At 40.1% G+C, this 24753-nt stretch overlaps 2 protein-coding genes across 4 annotated transcripts in view; one reads left to right on the top strand and one right to left on the bottom strand.

Moving 5' to 3' along the window:
• Nucleotides 1-22219, top strand: part of P2RY12 (purinergic receptor P2Y12) — a 49996-nt gene extending 27777 nt beyond the window's left edge. The window contains exons 1-3 of one of the 3 annotated variants that reach the window (XR_013959811.1): nt 8932-9224; nt 18209-18373; nt 19865-22219. Coding sequence is in view for 2 of the 3 variants with exons in the window: in XM_080653779.1 (XP_080509905.1) it covers nt 19887-20906 (1020 nt within the window). In the remaining variant the exon portion in view is untranslated. Of the gene's footprint in view, nt 1-8931; nt 9225-18173; nt 18374-19864 lie in introns of those variants that run through there. The other 2 variants (XM_080653779.1, XM_080653780.1) reach the window with 2 other exon arrangements.
• Nucleotides 1-24753, bottom strand: part of MED12L (mediator complex subunit 12L) — a 411338-nt gene that overhangs the window by 83891 nt on the left and 302694 nt on the right. The window contains exons 16-19 of the mRNA XM_080653836.1: nt 8828-8975; nt 4518-4636; nt 3841-3984; nt 1253-1416 (exon numbers count right to left, since the gene is read on the bottom strand). Coding sequence (XP_080509962.1) covers nt 1253-1416; nt 3841-3984; nt 4518-4636; nt 8828-8975 — 575 coding nt within the window. The remainder of the gene's footprint in view (nt 1-1252; nt 1417-3840; nt 3985-4517; nt 4637-8827; nt 8976-24753) is intronic.

Here is a 24753-nt window from a genome sequence, read left to right as displayed (position 1 = left end):
AATACTTTTTCATGCTTATAACTCTTCTTTGGTGCATGTTTTCTTACAAAAGTATTCTTTATGTTATATTTCTTTATTGAAATAAATATCAATACTATTTTTCTCTTAAAACTACTATAATATTTTCATCACAATTATACATTACTAGAGGCCCGGTGCACAAAATTTGTGCATGGGGGTGGGGGGGAGGGGGGTGGCGTGTGTCCCTCAGCCCAGCCTGCACCCTCTTCAATCTGGGACATCCCTCTCACAATCCAGGACTGCTGGCTCCCAACTGCTTGCCTGCCTGCTTTCCTGATTGCCCCTAACCGATTCTGCCTGCCAGCCTGATCACCCCCACCCATCTGCCCTCCCTTGCAGGCCTGATTGATGCCTAACTGCTCCCCTGCCAGCCTGTTTGCCCCTAACTGCCCTCCCCTGCAGGCCTGGTCACCCCGAACTGCCCTCCCTGCAGGCTTGGGTCCCCCCCAACTGCCCTCCCCTGCAGGCCTGGTCCCCCCCAACTGCCCTCCCCAGCAGGCCTGGTCCTCCCCAACTGCCTTTCCCTGCAGGCCTGGTTGCCCCCAACTTCCCTCCTCTGCCGGCCTGGTCACCCCTAACTGACCTCCCCTGCAGGCCTGGTACCTCCCAACTGCCCTCCCCTGCTGGCCTGATCGCCCACAACTGCCCTCCGTTGCAAGCCTGATCCCTCCCAACTGCCCTCCCCTGCTGGCCATCTTGTGGTGGCCATCTTGTGTCCACACGGGGGCAGCCATCTTGTGTGTTGGAGTGATGGTCAATTTGCATATTACTCTTTTATTAGATAGGATAGAGGCCTGGTGCATTAGTGGGGGCCAGCTGGTTTTCCCTGAAAGGTGTCCCGGATCAGGGTGGGGGTTCCCTTGGGGCATGGGGCAGCCTGGGTGAGGGGCCTGTGGTGGTTTGTAGGCCAGCCACGCCCCCTGGCGACCCAAGCGGAGGCCCTGGTATCTGGGATTTGTTTATCTTCTATAATTGAAACTTTGTAGCCTTGAGCGGAGGCCTGGGCTAGCCAGGGTGTGCAGGAAGCTTGGCTTCCTCCATTGCCACGGAAACCCAAGCCTCCTGTTTGCTCCATGGCCGCAGCCATCTTGGTTGGGTTAATTTGCATACTTGCTCCTGATTGGCTGGTGGGCGTGGCTTGTGGGTGTAGCAGAGGTGCAATCAATTTGCATATTACTTTTTTATTAGATAGGATAGAATGTGAAATAGTAATAATACTTAATATACCAACCCTTCAAACACCTGGGCTGTTTGCTCGGGGTTCAGGATCAGACAGCTGTGGTAGCGTCTGAGAACAGCCACGATGCAGACACAGAGGCCAGTGGTGTAGCTGCCTGCCAGGCTGGAGGATTTCAGGAGCAGTTCGGCTTCCACGACACTCAGTTCATTTAGTAACTACAACAACAGAAAAAAATGGATAAAAATGTAGCTGCCAAAGCAAGTAGGAAAGCATTTATTTTTAAAAACCATGCATGTATTGAGTCATTCTAGTAATACTTTATCTCGCCCCTTGTCCTGCCCCGGGGCCATATACATATACATAACCTGTCTCAGAAAACACACCAGTGAATTACAATGATTTTCATTTTTTATCCTTTACCAAATTATGGAGTTTTTCTTTTATGTAGACAGCATGGTACATGCAGTCAGAAAGTATCCAATACTAAAATAGTTACCAACACTTTATGGCAGCCCAAAACTAAAGCCCTAGACTGAACAATTTCAGAGAACATCCCACCTCTCACTTTTTTTCTCCTTTTTCCCTTCTTTTTAATAAAACAGAGATTATTAAGAGAATAAGCAATAGAAACCAACTTTCATTTCTATTTACTAACAACATAAGATAAGAAATATACTCAAGTATATATATATGAAATATAGCAGGGCAAATCAAATGATAAGGTTCTATTTTTTTGCTCTTAACCTAAAATATACTCTATTATAAACAGCAAACAACCTTTCGTCTTTCTCAAAGCAAAGTAATAAAAGACAAAAAAATACCCTCAAAACATTCCCATTTTTTAATGACTATTACTAGTATATACACTGAGTGGCCAGATTATTATGATCTCTGAATGCACAATAATTTGGCCACTCAGTGTATATCCTATATAATAAAAGGCTAATATGCAAATTGTCCCCTCGCCCAGGAGTTCGACCAGCAGGCAGGCCACCCAACTGCCCATGTCCCCTCCCCCTGGCCAGGCTGGCCAGATCCCACCCATGCATGAATTCATGCACCAGGCCTCTAATATATACATATATATATACTAGAGGCCCGGTGCATGAAATTCGTGCATAAGCCCTGCACCCTCTCCAATCTGGGATCCACAGTGGGATCGGGCTTAAACAGGCAGTGGGACATCCCCCTCACAATCCAGGACTGCTGGCTCCCAACTGCTCGCCTGCCTTCCTTCATGATTGCCCCTAACCGCTTCTGCCTGCCAGCCTGATCACAACCACTCCCCTTCCAGCCTGATTGATGCCTAACTGCTCCCCTGCCAGCCTGTTTGCCCCATAACTGCCCTCCCCTGCAGGCCTGGTCACCCCTAACTGCCCTCCCCTGCAGGCCTGGTCACCCCTAAATGCCCTCCCCTGCAGGCCTGGTCCCCCCAACTGCCTTTCCCTGCAGACCTGGTCGCCCCCAACTTCCCTCCTCTGCCGGCTTGGACACCCCTAACTGCCCTCCCCTGCAGGCTTGATTACCACCAACTGCCCTCCCTTCCTGGCCATCTTGTGGTGGCCATCTTATGTCCACATGGGGGCAGGATCTTTGACCATATGGGGGCAGCCATCTTGTGTGTTGGAGTGATGGTCAATGTGCATATTGCTCTTTTATTAGATAGAATAGAGGCCTGGTGCACGGGTTGGGGCCAGCTGGTTTACCCTGAAGGGTGTCCCGGATCAGGGTGGGGGTTCCCTTGGGGCTTAGGGAGGCTTGGGTGAGGGTTCTGTGGTGGTTTGCAGGCCAGCCACGCCCCCTGGCGGACCCAAGGGGAAGCCCTGGTATCTGGGGTTTATTTATCTTCTACAATTGAAACTTTGTAGCCTGGAGCAGAGCCAAGCCGTCTGCTTGCTCTGTGGCGACAGCCATTTCTGTTGGGATTTATGTATCTTCTATAATTGAAACTTTGTAGCCTTAAGCAGAGGCCTGGGCCGGCCTGGGTGTGCGGAAAGCTTGGCTTCCTCCATCGCCGGGGGCAATCCTAGCCTCCTGCTCTTTCCAGCTCCATGGCTGCCGCCATTTCTGTTTGGATTTATGTATCTTCTATCATTGAAACTTTGTAGCCTTGAGTGGAGGCCTGGGCCGGCAAGGGCAGGCGGAAAGCTTGGCTTCCTCCATTGCCGGGGAAACCCAAGCCTCCCTCCTGCTCTCTGTGGCCGTAGCCATCTTGGTTGGGTTTATTTGCATATTCGCTCCTGATTGGCTGGTGGGCGTGGCTTGTGGATGTAGCAGTGTGATGGTTAATTTGCATATTACTCTTTTATTAGATAGGACATATATATATATATATATATATATATATATATATACACACACACACACACACACACACACACACACACACACACACTGAGTGGCCAGATTATTATGCATTCAGAGATCATAATAATCTGGCAACTCAGTGTATTTTAGCACAGTATTATAATTATTTAACTGAAAACTATGAACACAGCTGCAATTAAAAAGCTATTTAAATACTGTTGATTCAGAATGTCTCAATTATTTAAAAAATGCACTGGGTGGCTCATTTTTAATTGTACAATGCCTGGTACATTTGCTTTCCTAAAATGAGAGAAGCAGGGTCTCTGTGGCACCTGTATTGAGAAGTCAATTAGTCCATTGATGTTCAGTGCTGGCTCCATGAGGTCAAAGATGAGCTGAATATGGTGAGCTAAAGGGAGGTGATAGGAAGTCCCGGACGCAAAGCTTGTGATCTGCTCCAGCACATTGTTAGAGATCTGTGCAAAAAAGGTGAAAATAATGATAAGACCAATATCCAAATTGACTTCCTTACTGCAACTATAACTGAAGAAATAAGCCAAGTCATCATAAGATCTAGACCCAAATGTCCTAACAGTAGACAACTAGAAGTGTTAATTTCCAGATAATATCTATTTGAATATCAATGGATTTGTAAAATAAAACAGAGTTGGTTTCTTCTCAACTGTACTTTATTTATCATGAACAGATTTCGCCCTTATTAATAGCAACGTAGGACCATAGTGTAAAAACATAAGCATTACATTAGAGATATTTTACATAATGTTGATTATTACCATAAGGTAAAAATATTTTCAAAATAAAAATTAATTCTTCTGAGGAAGACAACCTAACCCTTAAAACTGAGCTACTCAATAGTTTGAGATGCTTCTAAATATGTTTTAAAAGCATATTTATAAAACCAACTAAGGCCAGAAACATATACTACATAGGAGACTTTTAAGGAAATATGAATATCCCAAATGTATAATAAACAGCTTTAAATGGCTACCTGAGATGTCACTTGATGCTGATCGAAATACGAAAGGAGCTGAAGTTTTGTGAACACAGTCTCCAGCGTTGGAAATGACTCCTGCCTGTTCTTCCTGGCTCTTGGTCCTTCATCTCCAACTAATAAACGTATAGTAACACATTATTTTTCATTCAACAGAAGCTCTTGACTTTTCAATGATACTGTTTTTATTTAAATATAATGTACATACAAAAAAGTGCACAAACTCTATGAATCTCTACAAAATAAATACACTTGTAATGAAACTCAAATCACAAAATTACATATCAGAACACTGCACATTTGATGGGGCCCCCTCCAGCCACTTCTCTCTCCCCAGGGGACAAGATCCCAACTCCTAACAGCTTAGACTAATACTGCCCACCTCGGAACTTTATATAAATACAACTATACAATATATACATCTAATATTTGGCATCTTTCACTCAGCATTGTGTTTCTGAGATTAATCCATATTGTTATTGCAATTTTAATTTGTCCTAAAATTAATACTTCCCACTTTTGTACCATTATTCCAGTGTTGGACTACACCACCATTTATTTATCCATTACAGTGAGTTGTTTCTAGATTTTGGTTACGATGACCAGCACCTCCATGAACATTTCTAACTAACTGACGTTTGAAATAGAAGACCTTCACAAGAAAGCGGGGAAATCACCCAGGCTCATTCTGATTTAATAGAAAGCTTCACTGGCATCTTCTTAGGAGACTTACTGTGATATTTTCTCAAACAGTTTAACATGTAAAAAAAGAAAATTTACACACATGATTCCTAACTTTTAGGGGTAGAAAAGATAAAATTCCTCCACATTAATGGGAAAATGCAACACTTATCTTAGCATAAAGCAGTTTGAAAAAATTACAATAAAAATGTTTTAAAATATGCTATCCCAGAGGGACTCTTGTTCTTAAAAGTTTAAAGGATAACATCCAAAAATAATTAGATCCAGCTTTTAAATATTTTGTAATGTATGTATGTACAAAGATAAATCTAAAAACAAAAGGAAAAGGTTGGATTATATGATGTCTAAGGTCATTTCCAACACAATGATTCTAACTAGTTAAAGGCTATGGTGACAAGAGCACTATCACTCACATCTCTGCCCTGCCCTTACCCCTACCCTCTTCTACCTGACCCCCCCTTGGCCCTTCCCCACCCCTGCAATCACCATACCAGTACTGTTATGTTTAAGAGGGTTTTTGTGCTTTTTTTTGCCTAATCCCTCACATTTTATTTGGAAAAGTTTAATTCAGAGAACAAATGTTATTACACACCTCTATTAAACTAACAAAAACTTCACTAAACAGCAAGAGATTTTGATAATGACAAATGTAATGATCTTAAAAAATAACATTAGAAGACAGGATACTTCCCTTTCAACAATAAGCAATTACAATTAAAGCCTTCACCAATGTCTCCCCACCGCCCACCAAATAAAAACTCAGGCTGTTTTGTGTTCATTTCCTAAAACAAACAAACAAACCCTGAAACCAGAGTATATCAGAATTAATAGGTGACGAGTAGCATAAGGTACAAGACTGTGCCACTTTTACCAATAACACCAAAGAACGAAAACTAATAAGTTCATTAAGCCTATTTGTTTTCCATTTAGCTGATCATTTGTCATAAACATGTTTAAAATATCCAAGTTTGGAATTTTTCATTAACTAACACCACTGATCCAAGGCTGAAAGCGCACATCAACCATGTTGGGTACAATGTGCTTTAAAACTGAAGTTAACATAATTATTTAGTCCTTCCTGGGACCAAAGCAAAAACACAAACAAAAATAACACAGATGAGGAAGTAGATCCATCATGAGAACTCACAGATGCATCTTTTTGTTTGTTTGTCTATGATAATAAGCTATAACTAACTTCTTAAAATCTCACATAAAAATATGCAATTGATTATTGGCAATTCATATTCATTTAAAAATATATAAAATATTAGTGGTAGTTTTCAATGGAATACTTTAATAATATTCACAAGCATAACAGTCATAATTCATAGATTTTTCTCATCTGTCTTACGTTAATTTGCTTTCATTATAGGTATTATTATTCTTTAGTTGCTTAATTTTGGTTTTTAAAATCTTTAAACCCTACGAGTTTTGGCCTTCTAGTTTGATAAACCTCATTAATATTTTCAAAAGATGCACCATTGAAACACAAAGATGACTGACTAGTCATATAAATGTAAAAGAGGTTTGACCACCTTCAACTGAAAATGTCATGTAAGTTTTGGATTATAAATGCCCCGAGATAAAGCCTGGTTGATGTGATAACACTCCTCATGGAGTTCCTAAAAATCATATACATGCTTACACAAGCTCCCTTTTCCTGCCTTATCAATCCTCATCTTCACTGACGAAAGGGGGCAAATTTCCATTAATCTTAAGAATAGTTAGCTAGCTTCTGGTGAGCACACTAGGTTTTAAGTAGTGATTTAAATGTGGCCTATCAAAAGATAGATCTAATTAAAACATTTCTGGGTGAGGAATTTTAAAATGAGGGAAAGACAAAAGTCCCCTTTGAAGATGCCTCTTCACAGTGGTGTTTCCATTACTGGTATCTCGAAAAGCGGCATGAACAACAACAATTGTCTCTGTGAGTTCATGAGCAAGACTTGCCTATTTAAAAAACTGATACAAAGATAGCATAGACTATAGTCTGGTATAAAAAACTATGAAGGAAGTAGACTCAACCGAAAAAGATACCACATTGCTTCCTTCCTCTTCCTACCCTCTCAGTTTTCCAAACACCAAAAATTCCATAGGACCTGTAAAGACTCTAAAATTAATTTGAAATGTTTTTAAAAACTGTATTACTGAACCTTTGAACTGAATAGTGTCCACCCCATTCTCAAGTACACAAAGAGGAGTTTCAGTAGTCTCTGCTCCCTACTTAACACAGCTTCTAAATCCAACCTTCTAAATGCAACCCATTTCCTCTTTCTCTAGGAGAGAGAAAAGAGCAAGGGGGCAGATCAACAGTTTTTCTTAGCAACTGTGTTCTTTGCAAGCTCCATAAGGACAGACCAACAACAACAGGGTTTCATTTCCCTTCCAGGACTCCTGGTTGTCCCCTGGCAAGCTGGTGTAGTGCAAGGTCCTTAACCAGCAACAGGAGGAAGTGAGGGAACATGATGCAAATCACATGAAGTGTGATTTTCCATTGTGTGTGTTCTGAGGACTAGCCTGCGACTCATACAGTGGCAACATGACATTTAGAGTGAAAAGAGAGCCTGTACCTTGTTTCTGCCTGTGCCCCTCTATTGATGGAGAGGAAAGAGAGCTATTTGCATTAGTTATATCTGCACTTTCCTGTAGGAAAGATGTAGCATGGACAAGCTCTAGAAATTCATCTGCTTAAAGTCTAAAGGATCCCCTGTGGAGAGGTTCATAAAAGAGTATTTATTTTGTACTGAACATCGAAGTAGGGTTTCTAGAGGTGGCTTATACCAAGTGCAGGAACTATGCTGTTTGCATAGGGAAAATTGAACCCCCCCCTCCTTGTATTATTTAAGTAGTAGAAAAACAAATACCACTGGAGGTAGTGGAGTATATATTACATATTTTAAGTCATATGACTGCCTAATAAAATAAACAAACCTTGAAAAGAGTAAATAGAGAAATGTAAAGTAGATAATTACAAAATTTCAATTATGCAATGTGGTGACATAATGTAAAGGCATAGCTTCACTGTAAAAAACTATGTAAAATGCCAGGGGAAAGAGTATTCTAAGTAAAGAAGGCATTATAGAGCAAAGACCTAATTTTCTTTTTCTGGTGAAAAAGTTCTTGAAAACTTTTGGTGATATCGGTAGCCACCATTACCTATTGTAATTATTCTTCTGATTAATGTAAGAAAAGATCAGCAACTACACTGTCATGATTTTCAGTTATCATGCAATATAAGTACCCAGAGCAAACTACAAGCTTGAAAAAGACTGGTAGACTAGGGGAATCACTTCCAAAGTAAGGGGTTTCCAACTCATTCTTCAATACTCCATTTTTGACTATTGTAGAAAATTCAGGAAGTAAAAAAAAAAGTAGAAAATAAAAGCTACCTACATCTACTCATAAAACGTGCTATTTTAATACAAGGATTACTATAAATGGAACCAAGGCCTTAACATTTCAATGTGCTTATTCATATTTCAATGTGACAGTCATTGAGGAGAGGAAACACCGGGAACACTGCCATCCACAAACTTGATAAAGACTGTGCTAAGGGGGAGGACATAAGCCAGCACAATGGGAGCAAGCGCATTCCGGCTCTTTACCCCCTGTCTCTGTGGTGCTCTTCTTATTTAGGATTTTCAAAATATCTCTGGTAATCTTCTTCAGCTGATGCCTCGCTTCATCTCGTGCTTTGCCCACACCATAGAGAAGAACTGTGCGCTGGTTACACTCATGGCTTGAAGACTCATCCTGAAAAACAGAAAAGTGCACTGAGAAACCCTTGTCTGCAGGCGCAGGGCTGCACTTCAGGTCCAGGAAGTGCACTAACCACAGCATCTCTATGCTGGCTGGCCTGGTGACACCCGCCCACCTTTTAGTTCACCTCAACCTCCACTGGCAACACCTGGTTTTTCCAGTTTGGAACTTGCTAAAGTTAAAAAAAGTGTCAACTAACCTGAAGTCTTAATAGAAGCAGTTGATGTGGGCGACCCCTACAGAGTAAGTTTTGACCATTGAAAACTTTTCATTGTTTAAAATTTAGCATGGTGTTAATTTCACATCATATTTACATACTATCTAGTTGTACTTTTTCCTTAAGGAAAGTGTTATTTCTTAGTAAGTTTGGTTTTCTCTATACAGCATCATTAAATATTTTATATTTAGAAAAAAAACATCTTCCTAGGACACTTAACTACTTTTATAAAAGTGTTTCCTTTACTTCCAACATGACTGTGTAAGATACATGTATATTTGTTTCCAATATAGCATGCGGGTCTCATTGGATGGGAGGTAAATAGCTAGAAGTGCAAACATGTTCCATCTGACACTAATTTCCCTTCTGGAGCGCCCCAGCCCTCCCTGCCCACAAACACAGTGAATTCAAGAGCTGTTTCTCCCTCCTGGGAAGGGAGACCACTCAGTCACAGCAAACAACATGCACATACTGCTAACCACATTTCTCAGTCAAAGTCATATAGTCCAGGATGAGTTCTCTCTTACACCTGGTTTTGAACTTTTCTACTAATTTTCTCTCTCAGATCTTATACTCTTTCATCTTCTTGGGATAATCCCCAGCTCTATCCTTCGGTCCATCTTCTTTTCTTATCATTTCTACATGTTGCCCCTGCCAGGTGCTTTCCCTTCCTAACAGCATCTAATCCTAAGGAGCTTGCCTGAGAAAACACCACCCAGGAAACACACACCATATTGTGGTCCTAATTAGCAGTGGCGCAAAAATCCTGGAGATGTGGAGAAGTGCAGCATTTCATTTGCAGCACGCCACCTGGGCATGCTGCACAAAGCAGCATTTTGCTTCTACACTCTTGAAATAATAGCCTGATCTCTCTCTCTCTCTCTATCTCTCTCTCTCTGTCACTTTCCTCCCAGTCTTTGTCATTCTGTCTTTCTCTCTCACACACTTGAATTCAAGACACCATTTCTCCTTGCACTAGTTCCTTTTTTAAATTATATTCTATCAGAAATCTACATTTGTATACCCTGCCACACCATCTTGCTACCCCACCCCCAAGTAATTATTGTTTCAGGTGTTCAAATTTGCCTCCTTACTAGTATAAAGGGGAGGGGAAGGCTAGGAGCAGGTCTCTTCTAGAAGTCGCTGTTACTTAGTACATCCTGAATATCCAAATCTCGCCAAAATTTCCATAGACAGACCTAACCACAGGATGAAGTCAACAGAGGTAATGATTCCCACACCTGGCTGCACATCTGAATGACTGAGCTGCTTGTTAATTTCCAACTTTTGTCGTGGTCACAGAGCACTGCTGATATATTTCTTGTTTGTCTGGTGGATGTGCCCATGTGAACCTTACAAAGGGAATAGAGGGCACTGAGGAAACTGTTCAACACCCAGCAGCACAGTCCTGGACCTGGGACTGTTTTCAGTGAAGGCACCCATCGTCAAATGGTTTTAATGTAAACTTCAGTAGAAGGCATGATGGAAAGATGTTAGCAAAGATATTCACAACTGTTTATAGAGTGTCTCCTCACAGCAGGACAAGGCGCTAGGAACCCTGAGAAAATTCAAGGATGCCAGTTCCTTGTCCTCAAGGATTGCAGATCCAGTGTCATAAAGGCAGCATTTGCAGAGGGAGCAGAAGCCTCAGCGGGGCTGGTGTCCTGGGAAGATCCCCCGCCCCCCACGCTCCTCATTAACACACAGGAGCCTGGGTCAGCATGAGCAGTCATAGCCCAAGGTTGGGTCAGAGCTGTGAATGCACTCGGGTCCAGCTCCACAGTCCCGGAGAATGAGCCTTTCTGAGCCTCGGATTTTTCCTCTGAAGAACAAGGTAACACCACCTGCCCTGTGAGAATAACTGAGTAGCACAGGAGATAGCGCCCATTGCTGTCCATTCGTATTCCCTAACTTCCACTTCTCTCTCTCACACACCCCCTACTCACACTGTGCCACATTAGTCAACATTTACCAGATACCGGTCGCATCCTTCCTTGGTTGTGACCCTCCCATCACCTAAAATCCTCTCAGCAGCCTCAGCTTCACTGGTGGAAATGCTCTGGCCAATTACAGCCTCCGGGCCCCAACTCCCTCACCACACGCTAGTGAGAGCCCTCACCAGAGGAGGTACAGGGAGGGGAGAGAAGCTTTGGAGCACTTGTCACAGTATAATTCACTTATTTTCTATGTATTTGCTAGTGTCTGTCTTCCCTGCTAAACTATCCACTTTGTGATGGATAACCCAGGTCTGTTGTGTTCACATTTATGTTATTTTTTTAATTATCACACAAGGATATGTTTTTATTGATTTTTAGAGAGAGAGGATTCAGGGCAAAGAGAGAGAAAGAGAGAAACATCGATGTGAGAGAGAAACACTGATCAGTTGCCTCTGATACACGCCCCAACCGGGAATCGAACCCACAATCTAGGTATGTGCCCCAAGCAGGGATGGAACCCACAACTTGGATACTTCTGGACTGGAAATTGAACCCACAAAATGGGACAATGCTCCAACCAACCCAGCCACCCGACCAGGGCCACATTTACATTCTTAATAGGCAATGATTGGCACTTAATGTTCCTTGAATATGTAATATAATGAATAAATAAGTGGACTAATAAAAGAACACATGAATAAGAGATAAAAACAAAAACCAGTTTTGTAGGAAACTTAACCTGAAAAGTGCTGATAAAACAAGAGGAGAAATGGAAGGCAAAGAGAAAGAGCAAAAAAGTTTGTAGAGTGTAAACTAGATCTTAGTGGTGAGACTAAAAAAGAAGAAGCAAAACCAAGAGGTATTTGATGACAATTAGTAAAATATCATGCATCTGAGTGAATGTTCATCTCACTGGATTTCAAGATGACTCACTAGACAGAGTGTGTTGGAAGAAAAAAGAGTAGGCAACAACGGCAGGGAGCTCATAAATTCACCTTTAGGTGAGAAGAATTTAATGGGTAGGTAGAAATCCTATATAATAAAAGCCTAATATGCAAATTGTCCCCTCAGGCAGGCAGTCAACTGGGAGTTCAACCGCTTGCTATGACGTGCACTGACCACCGGGGGCAGCGTGTAATATGGCAGGTGTTGGCTGGGAGAGAGCATGCTGCCCTCCTGGCTTCCGTGTGACACTACTGGGTGGCCCAGAGGCCCATGCTGTGCCACAGCGTCCAGCTGCATTCACTGTATCTCTGCGTGGGGACTCAGGCGCCATGACTCAGGCAGAGGAGGGCACACAGGGCACCAGGGGCCCATGTGCTGCCCTGGGCCCAGAGGTCAGCTGAGACCTGCCCTTCTATGCCAGACGCTCGCACTTCGATCGCTGGCCAGGCCTAGGGACCGCACTCATGCATGAATTTCGTGCAGTGGGCCTCTAATGTTTTAGAAATATTTAGTGGGTGGTTTGACATGGAGGCAAACATGAAGGTGACAGCTTAGGGAGAAGAGCAATGTGTCACTGGATGGGGTGCAAAAACTCCAAATTATTGGGGGGTGGCAAAGAGGGTTGAGACAGTGAGGAGGACAAACAAACCATCCAATGATGCACATGCACTCTCCATAATCAATAAGAGCACCAGAGAAGTTAGGGTCACAGAGGTTAGTCATGGCGGGGACATTTAACACTGGGAGTCATCAATAGTATCAAATGCAGTGAAGAAGTCACAATGGATGTAGCCTGACGTGTGAACCTCAAAAGAGAAGTTTCTGTACAATGGGGGATGGAGGGCAGAGAGCAGGAAATAGGAAGCTGAAGTAAGAGTAGGTGGTAAAATAAGAGGTGAAGGAAATAACCCACATTTACTAGTATTGGGCATGAAGAACAGCAGCTTGAGAGGAAAGAGAAGGTTGTGTTAGGATGATCAATGGCAACCTCTTGTTTCAAAGCTATGTTCCAAACAGAGTCTCCAGGATGGAAATCCAGATTGGAGGGCAGATAACTGATAAAAGAGATAGAAAAACTTTGAAAGAAAGTCAGGCACACCTTTCCACTTCACCACAGAGAAAAAAGGAAACTGATAAAGACACAGGGAATGTGGGGGAAAGTGAGGAATGTGAGGATCATAGGTTCATATCAGTTCACTGGTCCTGATATGCTCAGGGAGTTGGACTAGAAGCACAGTCACGAGTTGAGAGTGAGGGATGGAATTTAAAACCAAGAGCAACATGCACTTAGCTGGGAAAGAACCATGGGTCCCCTCTGCATGTGAAACTGTATGTGCTTCTGATAGTTGATATTGTTAGGAAAATCATGCCTGGTAGCTGCTACTAATCTTCAAAATGTAAAGACAAAGATTTCTAAAAGCAACTCTTTTTCAACAGCCTACAAGAGCAATTTTCAACCAGTGTGCTGCAAGAATTTTTAAACTATACAATACCCGACTATTGAGTCAGGGGCACTGACCTCTTCTCCCTTACGTTGTCAAATGAAAAAAAATGACAACAGCCAACACAATAGCCGTCCAGTGTGAATGAATCAAAATGATACCTTTTATTCTTATCAGATCAGCCAAAAGTACATTGTTTGGTGTGCCACAGAACTTTAGTAATTAATTTACGTGTGTTGTGAGATGAAAACTATGGAATTGGTTTATGTCAATTTTCTGTACATGCAGAAAATGTACAAGTCTTCAAATACCAACTTATACTACATGAGAATTAAGGCACCCTAAGAAAATAGAACAAATATTCCAAGAGTACCAATAAGTCCTACTCTTTCATCTGGGAATCAAAATACCCTCAAGTTGCCTAGTTTGTAAGTAAAATTAACGATTGGAGATCAGTACCGAAGAACTATTCTGTTATTTATTCCCTAAAGGACACATTTGTTTGGCAGGAGAAAAAAATCACTAAGCGTCTAGACACTGCCAGTGTGCTGTCCATGGGTGGGACAGCTCATCTCCCCTATGCACTGACTTTTGAAAATCTCCAGATCGATTACTTTCTTTCTCCAGATAATAGATCACTTAACTGATATGGAACTAGGAGGATGCATGTCCAAAACCCGGGGAAGCCTGTTACACTACAGAAATTAAAATGTGCCTCTCAACCCAAATATCCTTGGGAAGATTTGAAGGAAGAATTGAAGTGAATTAAATTGAAGTCTGCTCTGAGTCATGTTCATTTCTTTAAAATATGTGATTAGAAATGTTGCCAAAACACGTGTGTGTTCACAAAGATATGATAATGGTGGCTAGACTATCAGAGCTATGTACTCTCCTTATTCATATTTTCTGATTATTTCTACAAATGACCCAATAACCATAGAATTTTGAAATTAATAAATTAATGCTCCTTAAAGGGAAATAAGAATCCCACTCTGAGTGCTTCCTTTTCTTTCAAACACTAATTAAGATCGATGAAGTAGATGCACTTGTCCTGCTGATACGATAAAATTAAGCATTTTAAACTTCCCAACACTCATTAATTTGTATGTTTAAATATTCAAATGCAAAACCAGTATACATCATCTCCAAAAAGGATTAAAAGCCGCTTTTTGAAAAATAATAAATCTACATAAAATTTTATTTTAGTTCCTTTATTAAAATAAGTTTATTTTATTATTTTTTAATATATCTTTATTGTTGAAAGTATTACAGATGTCCCTCTTTTTCCCCCCCACTCACCTCCTCCTCCCCACTCGTGTCCCCTCCTCAGGCCTTCACCACACTATTGTCTGTGTTATAGGTAATGTATACAGTATATGCATATAAGTTCTTTGGCTAATCTCTTCTTGGCCCCATCCCCTCCCTCTGAAAATAAATAACTATTAAAAGAGGCTTTCAAGCATTATTTTTGTAGCTGAATTCTTTAATATGCCATTGTTCTGTTTAGAATAAAATGACTTCATATAAATGCTACATAAATAATAAGCCCTGGGCTGGGGTGAAGGATAGGTGTGCACATGTGCAGGGAGGGAGGCTGTGTTAAGCAGGGGCAGGGAACATCCGAGCTGCGAGCCGTACAAGGCCCTGCAAGGCATAAAGGGCGAGTTCATTAAATGTTTGACCAAATTCAGCAGGCTAACTTTTAAGCTGGCAATTTTGTATGGCCCTTGAATGATGTTTTAAATATACAAATGTCCCTTGGAAGAAAAAAAGATTCACCACCCCTGTAAAATAACAAGAAATGAGCTGCTGCTTCTCATTAATAATTCCACCTGAATTAGAGTAAATTTTTCTTCAAATAAAAAAAATAGGAAACCCCTTTAATTTGATTTGTATAGGAAATCTTTGTCCTACAATAGCTTCTAGTCCACAGTATGGCTGAAATAAGACTTTATCCAACAGGCTCAGTGCACTGTAGGAGCATAACTGATATTACGGTGTTTAACTAGATACAGTAACTAGCCTCCGCTTTCAAGCAAAACACTTGAGACAGAGTGACAACTCGATCAGCAGAGTTAGCATTCGCTTTTACTAAAAACCCCAATGCCCAAGACTCCTGACTTTAGGAATTTGTCTTTTATCTAACCTAAGTGTCTATACTCTCACCAGAAAAGCCAAGCTAGATGACATAAGCAAGCAATTCCTTAAAATTCATGTATTCAATGGAAACATTCACTAATATCAGAATGACCACACCTACAAACCATGTTAGAACTAAAATGGCCAAAGAGAGCTAATCAAATGGTTTAATTACCTATCCATCCTCCTGCCACAACCTGGTTCCAAAGGGACCAGAGTCCTCCACTCCAGGATAGGGGCCCCCTGGGTACAGAGTAATCTCATTCAAGTAAATATTTTCAGATAAGCAGACAACCTTCAGCAGACTTGGCAAAATAAATAAACTGGTTAAATCACTTGCATGTAAAAATTCTGGGTTATAAGTTTATTCTAAGTCATCTTAAACATTGAAAGTAACCAAATCAATCAAAGTTAGTCCCGTTCCCAAAGTAACACATACAATTACAAACTGCACGTGTTGTTGTTTATTAACGAGCTAAGAGTGCACAACTTGCTCTACTATAGTCATATGACAATATACTTTTGTAACCTGAGACAATTCTTGCTTAAAAGATTTTAGTCACTTTCAGAGTCAAGTGATCTAAATGGGTAATTGGCAGTCATCCTTCAAAGAAAATATTATCAGAGAAGGTTCACAGACAGGTGTGGTTGTGAGTTAAAACCAGAGGAGAGATAAAGTTAATTTAGAGTAAGAGCTGGAGATTTTCTTTTACCCTTCAGTCCCCTACTCATAGTCCTCTAGGAATTTGGAAATGTAAATTCTCAATAAAATATATGATTTAAGTATCCTGAATTAGTGTTCCTGTAATGTAACACATACATTATGTGTTAATAATTTTTCCCCACAAATCTTGTTTCATCTCTAGACCTTAGAAACAATTCATAAATGTCCTTTAGAGTTTACAATTTGTTGTAAACCCAACTATGACTCTAATTTTCCTGAAAGAAGTGCAGCCATTCCCTTCATAGTATTTACCTCTCGCTCCTCCGCCTCAATGTTGAGGAGATAGCCAGAGGGGGAAGATTTAGCAGTAACTGCAAAATTGCTACAGATGGAGGCTCCGGGACCAGGCAGCATGGCTGGCATCAGGCCTCTAATGAATCCACTGCTCTGTTCCCCCAGCTTCCCTAATCCAGAAACAGAAATAATATGAAGGTGTACTTCGGAGAGTCGTCAAGTTCATAAAACGAGTTAATTCATGACAATATAAGAAATCAAATACTGGCTATTATTATTCTGAAGTGTCATAACATAAAAGTTCTGTCAAAGTCTAATTTTGTATCCCCAAATCATTGCTTATTGTAAGTCAAATTTTAAAATAAAAATAACCTGATACCTGCTTTTCCAAGAGTTTAATATCAAATTGACACCTCTAGCTGACTAACAGATTAGGATCTATTAAGTACCTGAAATTTCCAAATAAAATGATTCAAATTCGTAACTTGATTTTAGATCCTTAATGCCAATTTAAATCAGTGGTCCTGATTTAGAACTTTAGTGTGCATGAGCATCACATGGAAAGCTCATTAAAATGCATGTGAGGGGAGCACCCAGAGTTCCTGACTCACTGGGGCTCAGTTTGGTAGCAAGGAACCTGCATTTCTCATGACTGACTTCCCAGGGGAAGCCTGGCTGCTGTTCTGCACTTTGAGAACCTTTGTTGAAGATTAACAAATACAGAGGCAGACCCACGCAAAACTCAGAAGAAAGAAATAACCAAAACATATCTTCATAGCAAAGGCATGTACCAAAATGGTTCTCTGGTAACAGAGATTACAGTTAGAAATACTTGTGTGTGTGTTTGTGTGCATGCATGCCCACAGCAGTATTTTTACCAAGGTAATAGCAATTCAAGGATCCATGAATTTATTTATTCCCCAACACCGAAAACTTGGTTAGCAGAAAAATATTGTTTCTATATAAATTCTGTTCAAGAAAAGCATAAAAGACACTTTATATAATAAGCCTGGCAATTGGATACAACTGTTTTTCTTTCTAATGTAATTTTGGAATTTTATCATTTATAATGGGAGGAAACTGTTTCATCTACAAAAAGTTGATCAAACACAGATTTAAAATAATGACATTATTAACCAGGAAAAGAAAGGCAAAGAGCACGAGATTTAACATCCCTAACAAGCACAGATTCTGAGTTAATGTAATTACTCTTACAGCATAATACATCTTCCGATGTTGAGCACAGTATGTTTTCAGGTAAACAGCCATCTAAGGAACAAGCTTGCAACCTTCTCCAGGAAACAGACTTCAAAAGGTTTGGATTTATCCTTGCAGGGAAAAATACCCAAAAGAACTCATACAGCATCAACTATATGGCAGGCCTCAGTAAAAAGCCACAAGATTTAAAATTGCCTTTTAATAGATGACTTTTCACCCAACCTGCCCACATTTCCCAAGGAAATAAAAGCAGAAGTCATAAAAGTGGACAAACGGAAATCCAGTGTCTGCATAGCTTTGAGTCCACAGCACTTGAAGGTAATTTCTGATTGTGGAGTCCTCTCTTCCGCTCACGCTCTATTTCTCTCTAGAAACCTCAAGACTTTACTGATGAGAACTCTGCAAATTCTCTACCATAAAGAGTTTTAACAACTAAGCGAAGACATTAAAAAGGAAAATACCAGATGCCACCCTGCAGTTGAACTGACTACCACTTACTGGATACATTTAAATCCTTCAATCAACGGAGTAACCAGGTAACTTTATATCTAGAAGTATCTGACACTTTGTATTTACACTATGTATTTATACTTTGACATGTGAACATTTTTTTTCAGGTTTTCTTAAAATTGGAAACCTTTAGTAACAATATCAATGCAGGCACTTATTTGGGATAAAAATTAAAATATAATCCACAATAATGGTGTTAGAGATAGCAATTTCATTTAAAAACTTATAGAGAACTGAAGTAAAATACAAATGGTCTTACTAATTTTACATCAAATGTGGAATTAGACTTAAATAGAGAGAGAGCTGAAATTCTCCAGATCAAGAATACTTGTTAAATAAATTACAGTCTATGCAAAATGAGTAATCCCAAAGTAGAATTTCCAAAACTGTCCAAGAATATACAACTCAAAGCAAATAGCGGTAGCAAGGAAGGTTAAAATCAGTGATCTTGTATCAATTACATATTGTTTTTGGTTTGTTTTAGGTTAAACAGGTGAGAGGTGAGGAGGTGTTGAAAACTGAAGCCATAATTGTGACAATGAGAATGAATCTTGTTTTACTTTCAATAATTAAAGGATGTAAAAAGTTAATTCTACTGATATGTGGGGTATTTAGTTCTACCTTTATTTGTCATATTTAAATATTTTATATGGAAGTTTTAAAAAAATTAGATATCTGTACTTTAACATTACTATATCTTATATTTAGGAATAATATTCTATAAACAATCAATTCCATTGTCTTTGATGAAATAAAAATGTTACAAATATCACTTTAAATTTCAAAATTTAGATGTCAGATAATATATTCAAGTGAAGGGTTAGTTTTCTTTACAGTTGCTTGTTGGGGTATCATAACCTATGGAACCAGACATGAACATGGTTTTGCTTTGTTATTGTAGCTACCATTATATTTGAAGCTAAAGAGTGAGTGCCTATGGGCCTGATTTTTGAATGGATGCCAGCAATATAGAGGCAGAAATATCCTTCAATTATAAAGGACATTTTTCTTTCTGATTCAGTATCTTACTTATTTAATCCTAATAGGCAATTATCAGTTATTTCTTCTTAGAATGTTTCGATGGTACAACTAGAGTAAGTGAAGTCCAGGAATAAGGGTGGTGCAGAAACAGTGACTGAATAGAAGCAAAAGAACTTTTTAAAGACATGGAAATGAAACCGGAGAACAAAGCAGAGCCCTAATATTGCTATTCTAGACTTCATATATAAGCATACAGATGTGTTTGCCTAAGATCAAAAATGTTCTAAGAGAGGCAAGTATTCAACAAATAAGAAATACAAAGTATTCATACCTTCACATAATTCAGACCATTTTACTTTCCTAGAAGTAGAATATGACGAAATATCATGAGATTGTTCTCTTTGTTCATACTAGTTGCCACAAAGAGAATTAGAAACCTCGGTTTTTAAAGAAAGCTGTCCAGAAAAGTTACACACAGAGACAAAAGCAAAATCAGCTACTAGCACTGAAAATAACTACCACCCTCTCCCCTCCAGGTATCAGAGAGGGAAGGCGGCCATGGACAACCTCACCTCTCCCCCAGGGAATGGGAGCCTGTGCACCAGGGACTACCACATCACCCAGGTCCTCTTCCCGCTCCTCTACACTGTCCTGTTTCTCACTGGACTTGTCACAAATAGCCTGGCAATGAGGATTTTCTTCCAAATCCACAGTAAATCCAACTTTATTATTTTTCTTAAGAACACAGTCATTTCCGATCTTCTCATGATTCTGACTTTTCCATTCAAAATCCTCAGTGATGCCAAACTGGGAACAGGACCACTGAGAACATTCGTGTGCCAAGTGACCTCCGTCATATTCTACTTCACAATGTATATCAGTATTTCCTTCCTAGGGCTGATAACTATCGATCGCTACCAGAAGACCACCAGGCCATTTAAAACATCCAGCCCCAACAATCTCCTGGGGGCTAAGATCCTCTCTGTTGTCATCTGGGCATTCATGTTCTTCCTCTCTTTGCCTAACATGATCCTAACCAACAGGAGGCCGAGAGACAAGAATGTGAAGAAATGCTCTTTCCTCAAATCAGAGTTTGGTTTGGTCTGGCATGAAATAGTCAATTATATCTGTCAAGTCATTTTCTGGATTAATTTTTTAATTGTCATTGTATGTTATACACTCATTACAAAAGAACTATACAGGTCATATGTAAGAACAAGGGGTACTGGCAAAGTTCACAAGAAAAAGGTGAACATCAAAGTTTTCATTATCATTGCTGTATTTTTTATTTGTTTTGTTCCCTTCCACTTTGCCCGGATTCCCTACACCCTGAGCCAGACCCGGGATGTCTTCAACTGCTCTGCAGAGAATACTCTGTTCTATGTGAAGGAGAGCACGCTCTGGTTAACTTCCTTAAATGCATGCCTGGACCCATTCATCTACTTTTTCCTTTGCAAGTCCTTCAAAAATTCCTTGATGAGTATGCTGAAGTGCACCAATTCTGCAACATCTGCTCCCCAGGAAAACAGGGGGAAAGGTCAGGATGGTAGGGACCCAAGCGAAGAGACTCCAATGTAAACACACTGAGGTAAGATTTCAATCTGTTAACCAGATTGAAATATTAGTGTTTGGGACTCCTAAAAGAATACACTGTAAAAATATTAATACTAAGAAGCAGCTGAGTAACAATGACTCTTGAAACAACAGAAGACTACAAAAGTAATTTTAATTTACTTTTCCAGTATTAAAAGCTATTTTAAAATGTAGAAAACTAAATTAACATGTAGCTGTGGAGCAAAACAAACTGTATCCAATCACCATGTGATATGCAAAACTATACATAATTCAAGAATTGTAGAGTTTTGGCAAAATAGGTAACAATATAATGATACTTACTGTAATTCTTTAAATACATTATTGATCACAATGTTAGTAAACTTACTATATAATCAACTGAAGAATGATAAATCTGATAGGATCTTCTGACCAAAAATTATACTTATCTATAATAATAAAAACATAATATGCTAATTAGACCAGGCAGCCGAATGACTTTCTGGACGTCCTTCTGGACATCCTTCCGGATGACCTTCTGGACGAAGCCGGGGCTGCAAGGACCAAGCCCCTTGCACAAATTTCATGCATTGGACCTCTAGTTAGATGTATATACAATCCTAGTCCCCTAACCAAATGCTGACCTATTGCGATAATCATAAAAATTTAAGTAAGTGGGGCACACAAAGAATAGTAACTACTAACTTATAATTATCAGCAAAGACCTAAGGGATTTATACTAATTGAAATGGTAATAGATTGGACTGATTTTTTTTAATGTTCATTAAGATTTAAGATTAAAAACTACTTTTCCAATAAAAAGTATAGAAATAGCAAATGAAGCCATTAAATAAGGAGGCTTTTTATAAGACATTCTAATACACACACACAAAAAAAACCCCATAATACTCCCTTCACACTAGAGAAATCAGTTTTATTAATATTCTGACAACTTTAGTCAATACAATAGCATCATTAACTTATCTTTATTAACTAGCTACTAGAGACTACACACAAGTTAATAAACATTTCCCATAGTGAGAAAAACAAATGTAATTAAGCATTTGTACAGCGTAACTATCAACAGGAAAGTGATTAAAATGGTTGGATTTATGCCCTTGCTGGTTTGGTTCAGTGTTTGGGGCGTCAGCCCTCAGACTGAAGAGTCCCAGGTTTGATATTTCTCTCTCTGCCTCTCCCCCTCCTTCCCACACAGTCTAAAAATCAGTGGAAAAAATATCCTCAGGGGAGGATTAACAACAACAACAAAATGTTTGGATTTACCTGTTTGTTATTTGTGTGTATAACAAAAAATTTACATTAAACTCTAAATCACACATTGTTAGAAGTTCTTTGTTCAAAGATATTAGATACCATGACTCACTTCCTACCTTCCCCCTACCTCAAATGTCAAATCCATTTAAGAAAGATTAGCTGCCAAGACTTTTACAACAGAATATTGAGAAAATCTTCTGAAGGTGACATCTTACATCAATTAGTTCATATGTAAATGAGAAACCAGGTCAGACTTCAATGTAGTCTGATTCCACAGAAGCCATGTTCATTATTCTTAATATAAATGAAATATACAACACACTGGGAATTATGACATCATTTATCTTAATTATATATAATCCTCAGAAGTGATTCTCAAACAGAAAGCATAGATTCCAATATCTAAATATAATATGAGAAGAAATTAAAAGGCTGAATCCTATATAATAAAAGCCTAATATTCTAAGTGACCGGTCGTCTGTTCTACCAAAGTGTAATATGATAATGACATGCTAAGGTCTCTCAACTGCTATGATGTGCACTAACCACCAGGGGGCAGATGCTCCGACTGGTAGGTTAGCTTGCTGCTGGGATCTGGCAGATCAGGACTGAGTTAGATGGGCTGGACATGCCCTGGAGCCATCGTGCGTCCCTCCCTGGCCCCGATCATGCACCAGTTGGGACCCTCAGCCTGGGCTGCACCCTCTTGCAATCCGGGAAACCTTGGGGGATGTCAGAGAGGTGGTTTCAGCCCAATCCTGCAGGCCAGGCCAAGGGAACCCACTGGTGCACAAATTCATGCACCGGGCCTCAAATTGTAGTATAAGGAAGCTCACTGAATGTCAATAATAATAGATTTTATCCAAACCCTCCACAAGTTGTGCTGAGCTAAATTTCCGTACAAACTTGAACTCATTTAATTCTCTGAATGGTATCCCTTCTCCAGCAGCCACACTTCTTTCTCCTGAACTGCTCCAAGTGAGCACAGGAGATGCATCCAAACAGATGCCTATTTCACGTACCGCAGGGGCAACAGCAGTAGCCATTTCTGCATTGTAAACTAATGCAATCCATTCTAATGTCATATCCTGTAAGACTACGAGGATATTTGAGCTGGAAGAGAAATGAGAGTTCCATTATCTGACCTTCTTAATTTGTATGTGGGAAAAACACAAAGCAGAGCCACCCCTCACCCCACCCAAGTGAGGGTAGATAATGTATTAAAGCTGACACATCACAGTGCCAGGTTCATGTGAGGTGTTGAGAGACTACAGAGTGGGCAAAAACCTGCATAATCTTTCATTTTGGCCTAAACTAATTCACTGAGAGGTCAATTTCTACAAGAGAACAAAAAGAAAATAAGAAACACTAAAGGTATGACGATACTTTTGTGAAAAAATATTTAAAGTGTTTGGAACTACTTACGTTTTTATATATAACTAGAGGCTCAGTGCACAAAATTTGTGCATGGGTAGGGTCTGTAGGCCTGGCTGGTGATCAGGGCCGATCAGGTTCCCCACCTCTTCCTTTGCTCATCACCTGCGCACCACTGCACAGTTCCCCCCCCGCCCCCCGCCTCCTCCTTCCCTTGCCACCGGAATGCTGCAACCACACGGTTCCCCCCGCCTCCCCACCTCCTCCTTCCTTCACCACCCATGCGCCGCCACTGCATGATTTCCCCTCCCCTCTTTTCCTCTCTCCCTCAGTGCCCCACCACCACTACTGGTCGCCCGCCATGTTCCAAGCCACCCCGTGGTGGTCAGTACACATCATAGTGAGTGATCGAACTCCTGTTCTCCCAGTCAAATTCCTGAGGGCACTTTGCATATTAGCCTTTTATATATATAGATATGAAAATTTTCATTAAACTCTACATCACACTTTGTTGGGAAGTCTTTATGCAAAGATATTAGACAGTATATTAGTATATTCCTATAACAAACTGAATCCATTCAAGACAGACAAAGAGATCAGTATTTGAGGTGCTCATTATACATAGAACATGTCATTATCTACAGCTTAGAAATTTTAATATACATAATACCTCCTACATTTCATAATAACTTTAAAAAAAGGGGAAGCCAAATTTTGTACATTGAGGTCCAGAAGTTGAAACGTTCCGAAATGAGACAAAACGTAGTCTTGTCTGAGGCCTCTGGGCACTGCATGCTGGTCACTGGCAATTTTTCTTAGTGGTTCCTAACAGAAACGGTCTAGAGCAGGTGCAGCAAACGTCGTGGGTTTTTGTATAGCCCGTGACCTAAGAATGGTTTTTACATTTCAAATGTTTGTGGGGATAAAAGTTAGAAGATGGGTAAAAGTTCATGCTGTATTAAAGTTATATGAAATTCAAGTTTCAGTGACCATAACGTTTTATTAGAACACAGCCACACCCACTGGGGTTTTACCGGCTGTAACAACAGGGATAAGCAGTTGTGTTGGAGACTACATGGCCACAAAAGTATTTACTAGCCATTTCTTTAGAAAACTGACAACCCCTGGACTAGAACTTTAAAAGCAGAAGAAAACTCCTACACAGAAAACAAACAAACAAAAAAAACCACCCTGTCTTCAAGCACGAGGATGCTTCAGTGGC

Source organism: Plecotus auritus (assembly GCF_963455305.1).
Source record: "Plecotus auritus genome assembly, chromosome: 2".
NCBI classification, from domain to species: Eukaryota; Metazoa; Chordata; class Mammalia; order Chiroptera; family Vespertilionidae; genus Plecotus; species Plecotus auritus.
The sequence above is the reverse complement of the archived record's forward strand: the minus strand, read 5'-3'. Positions and strand labels throughout refer to the sequence as shown.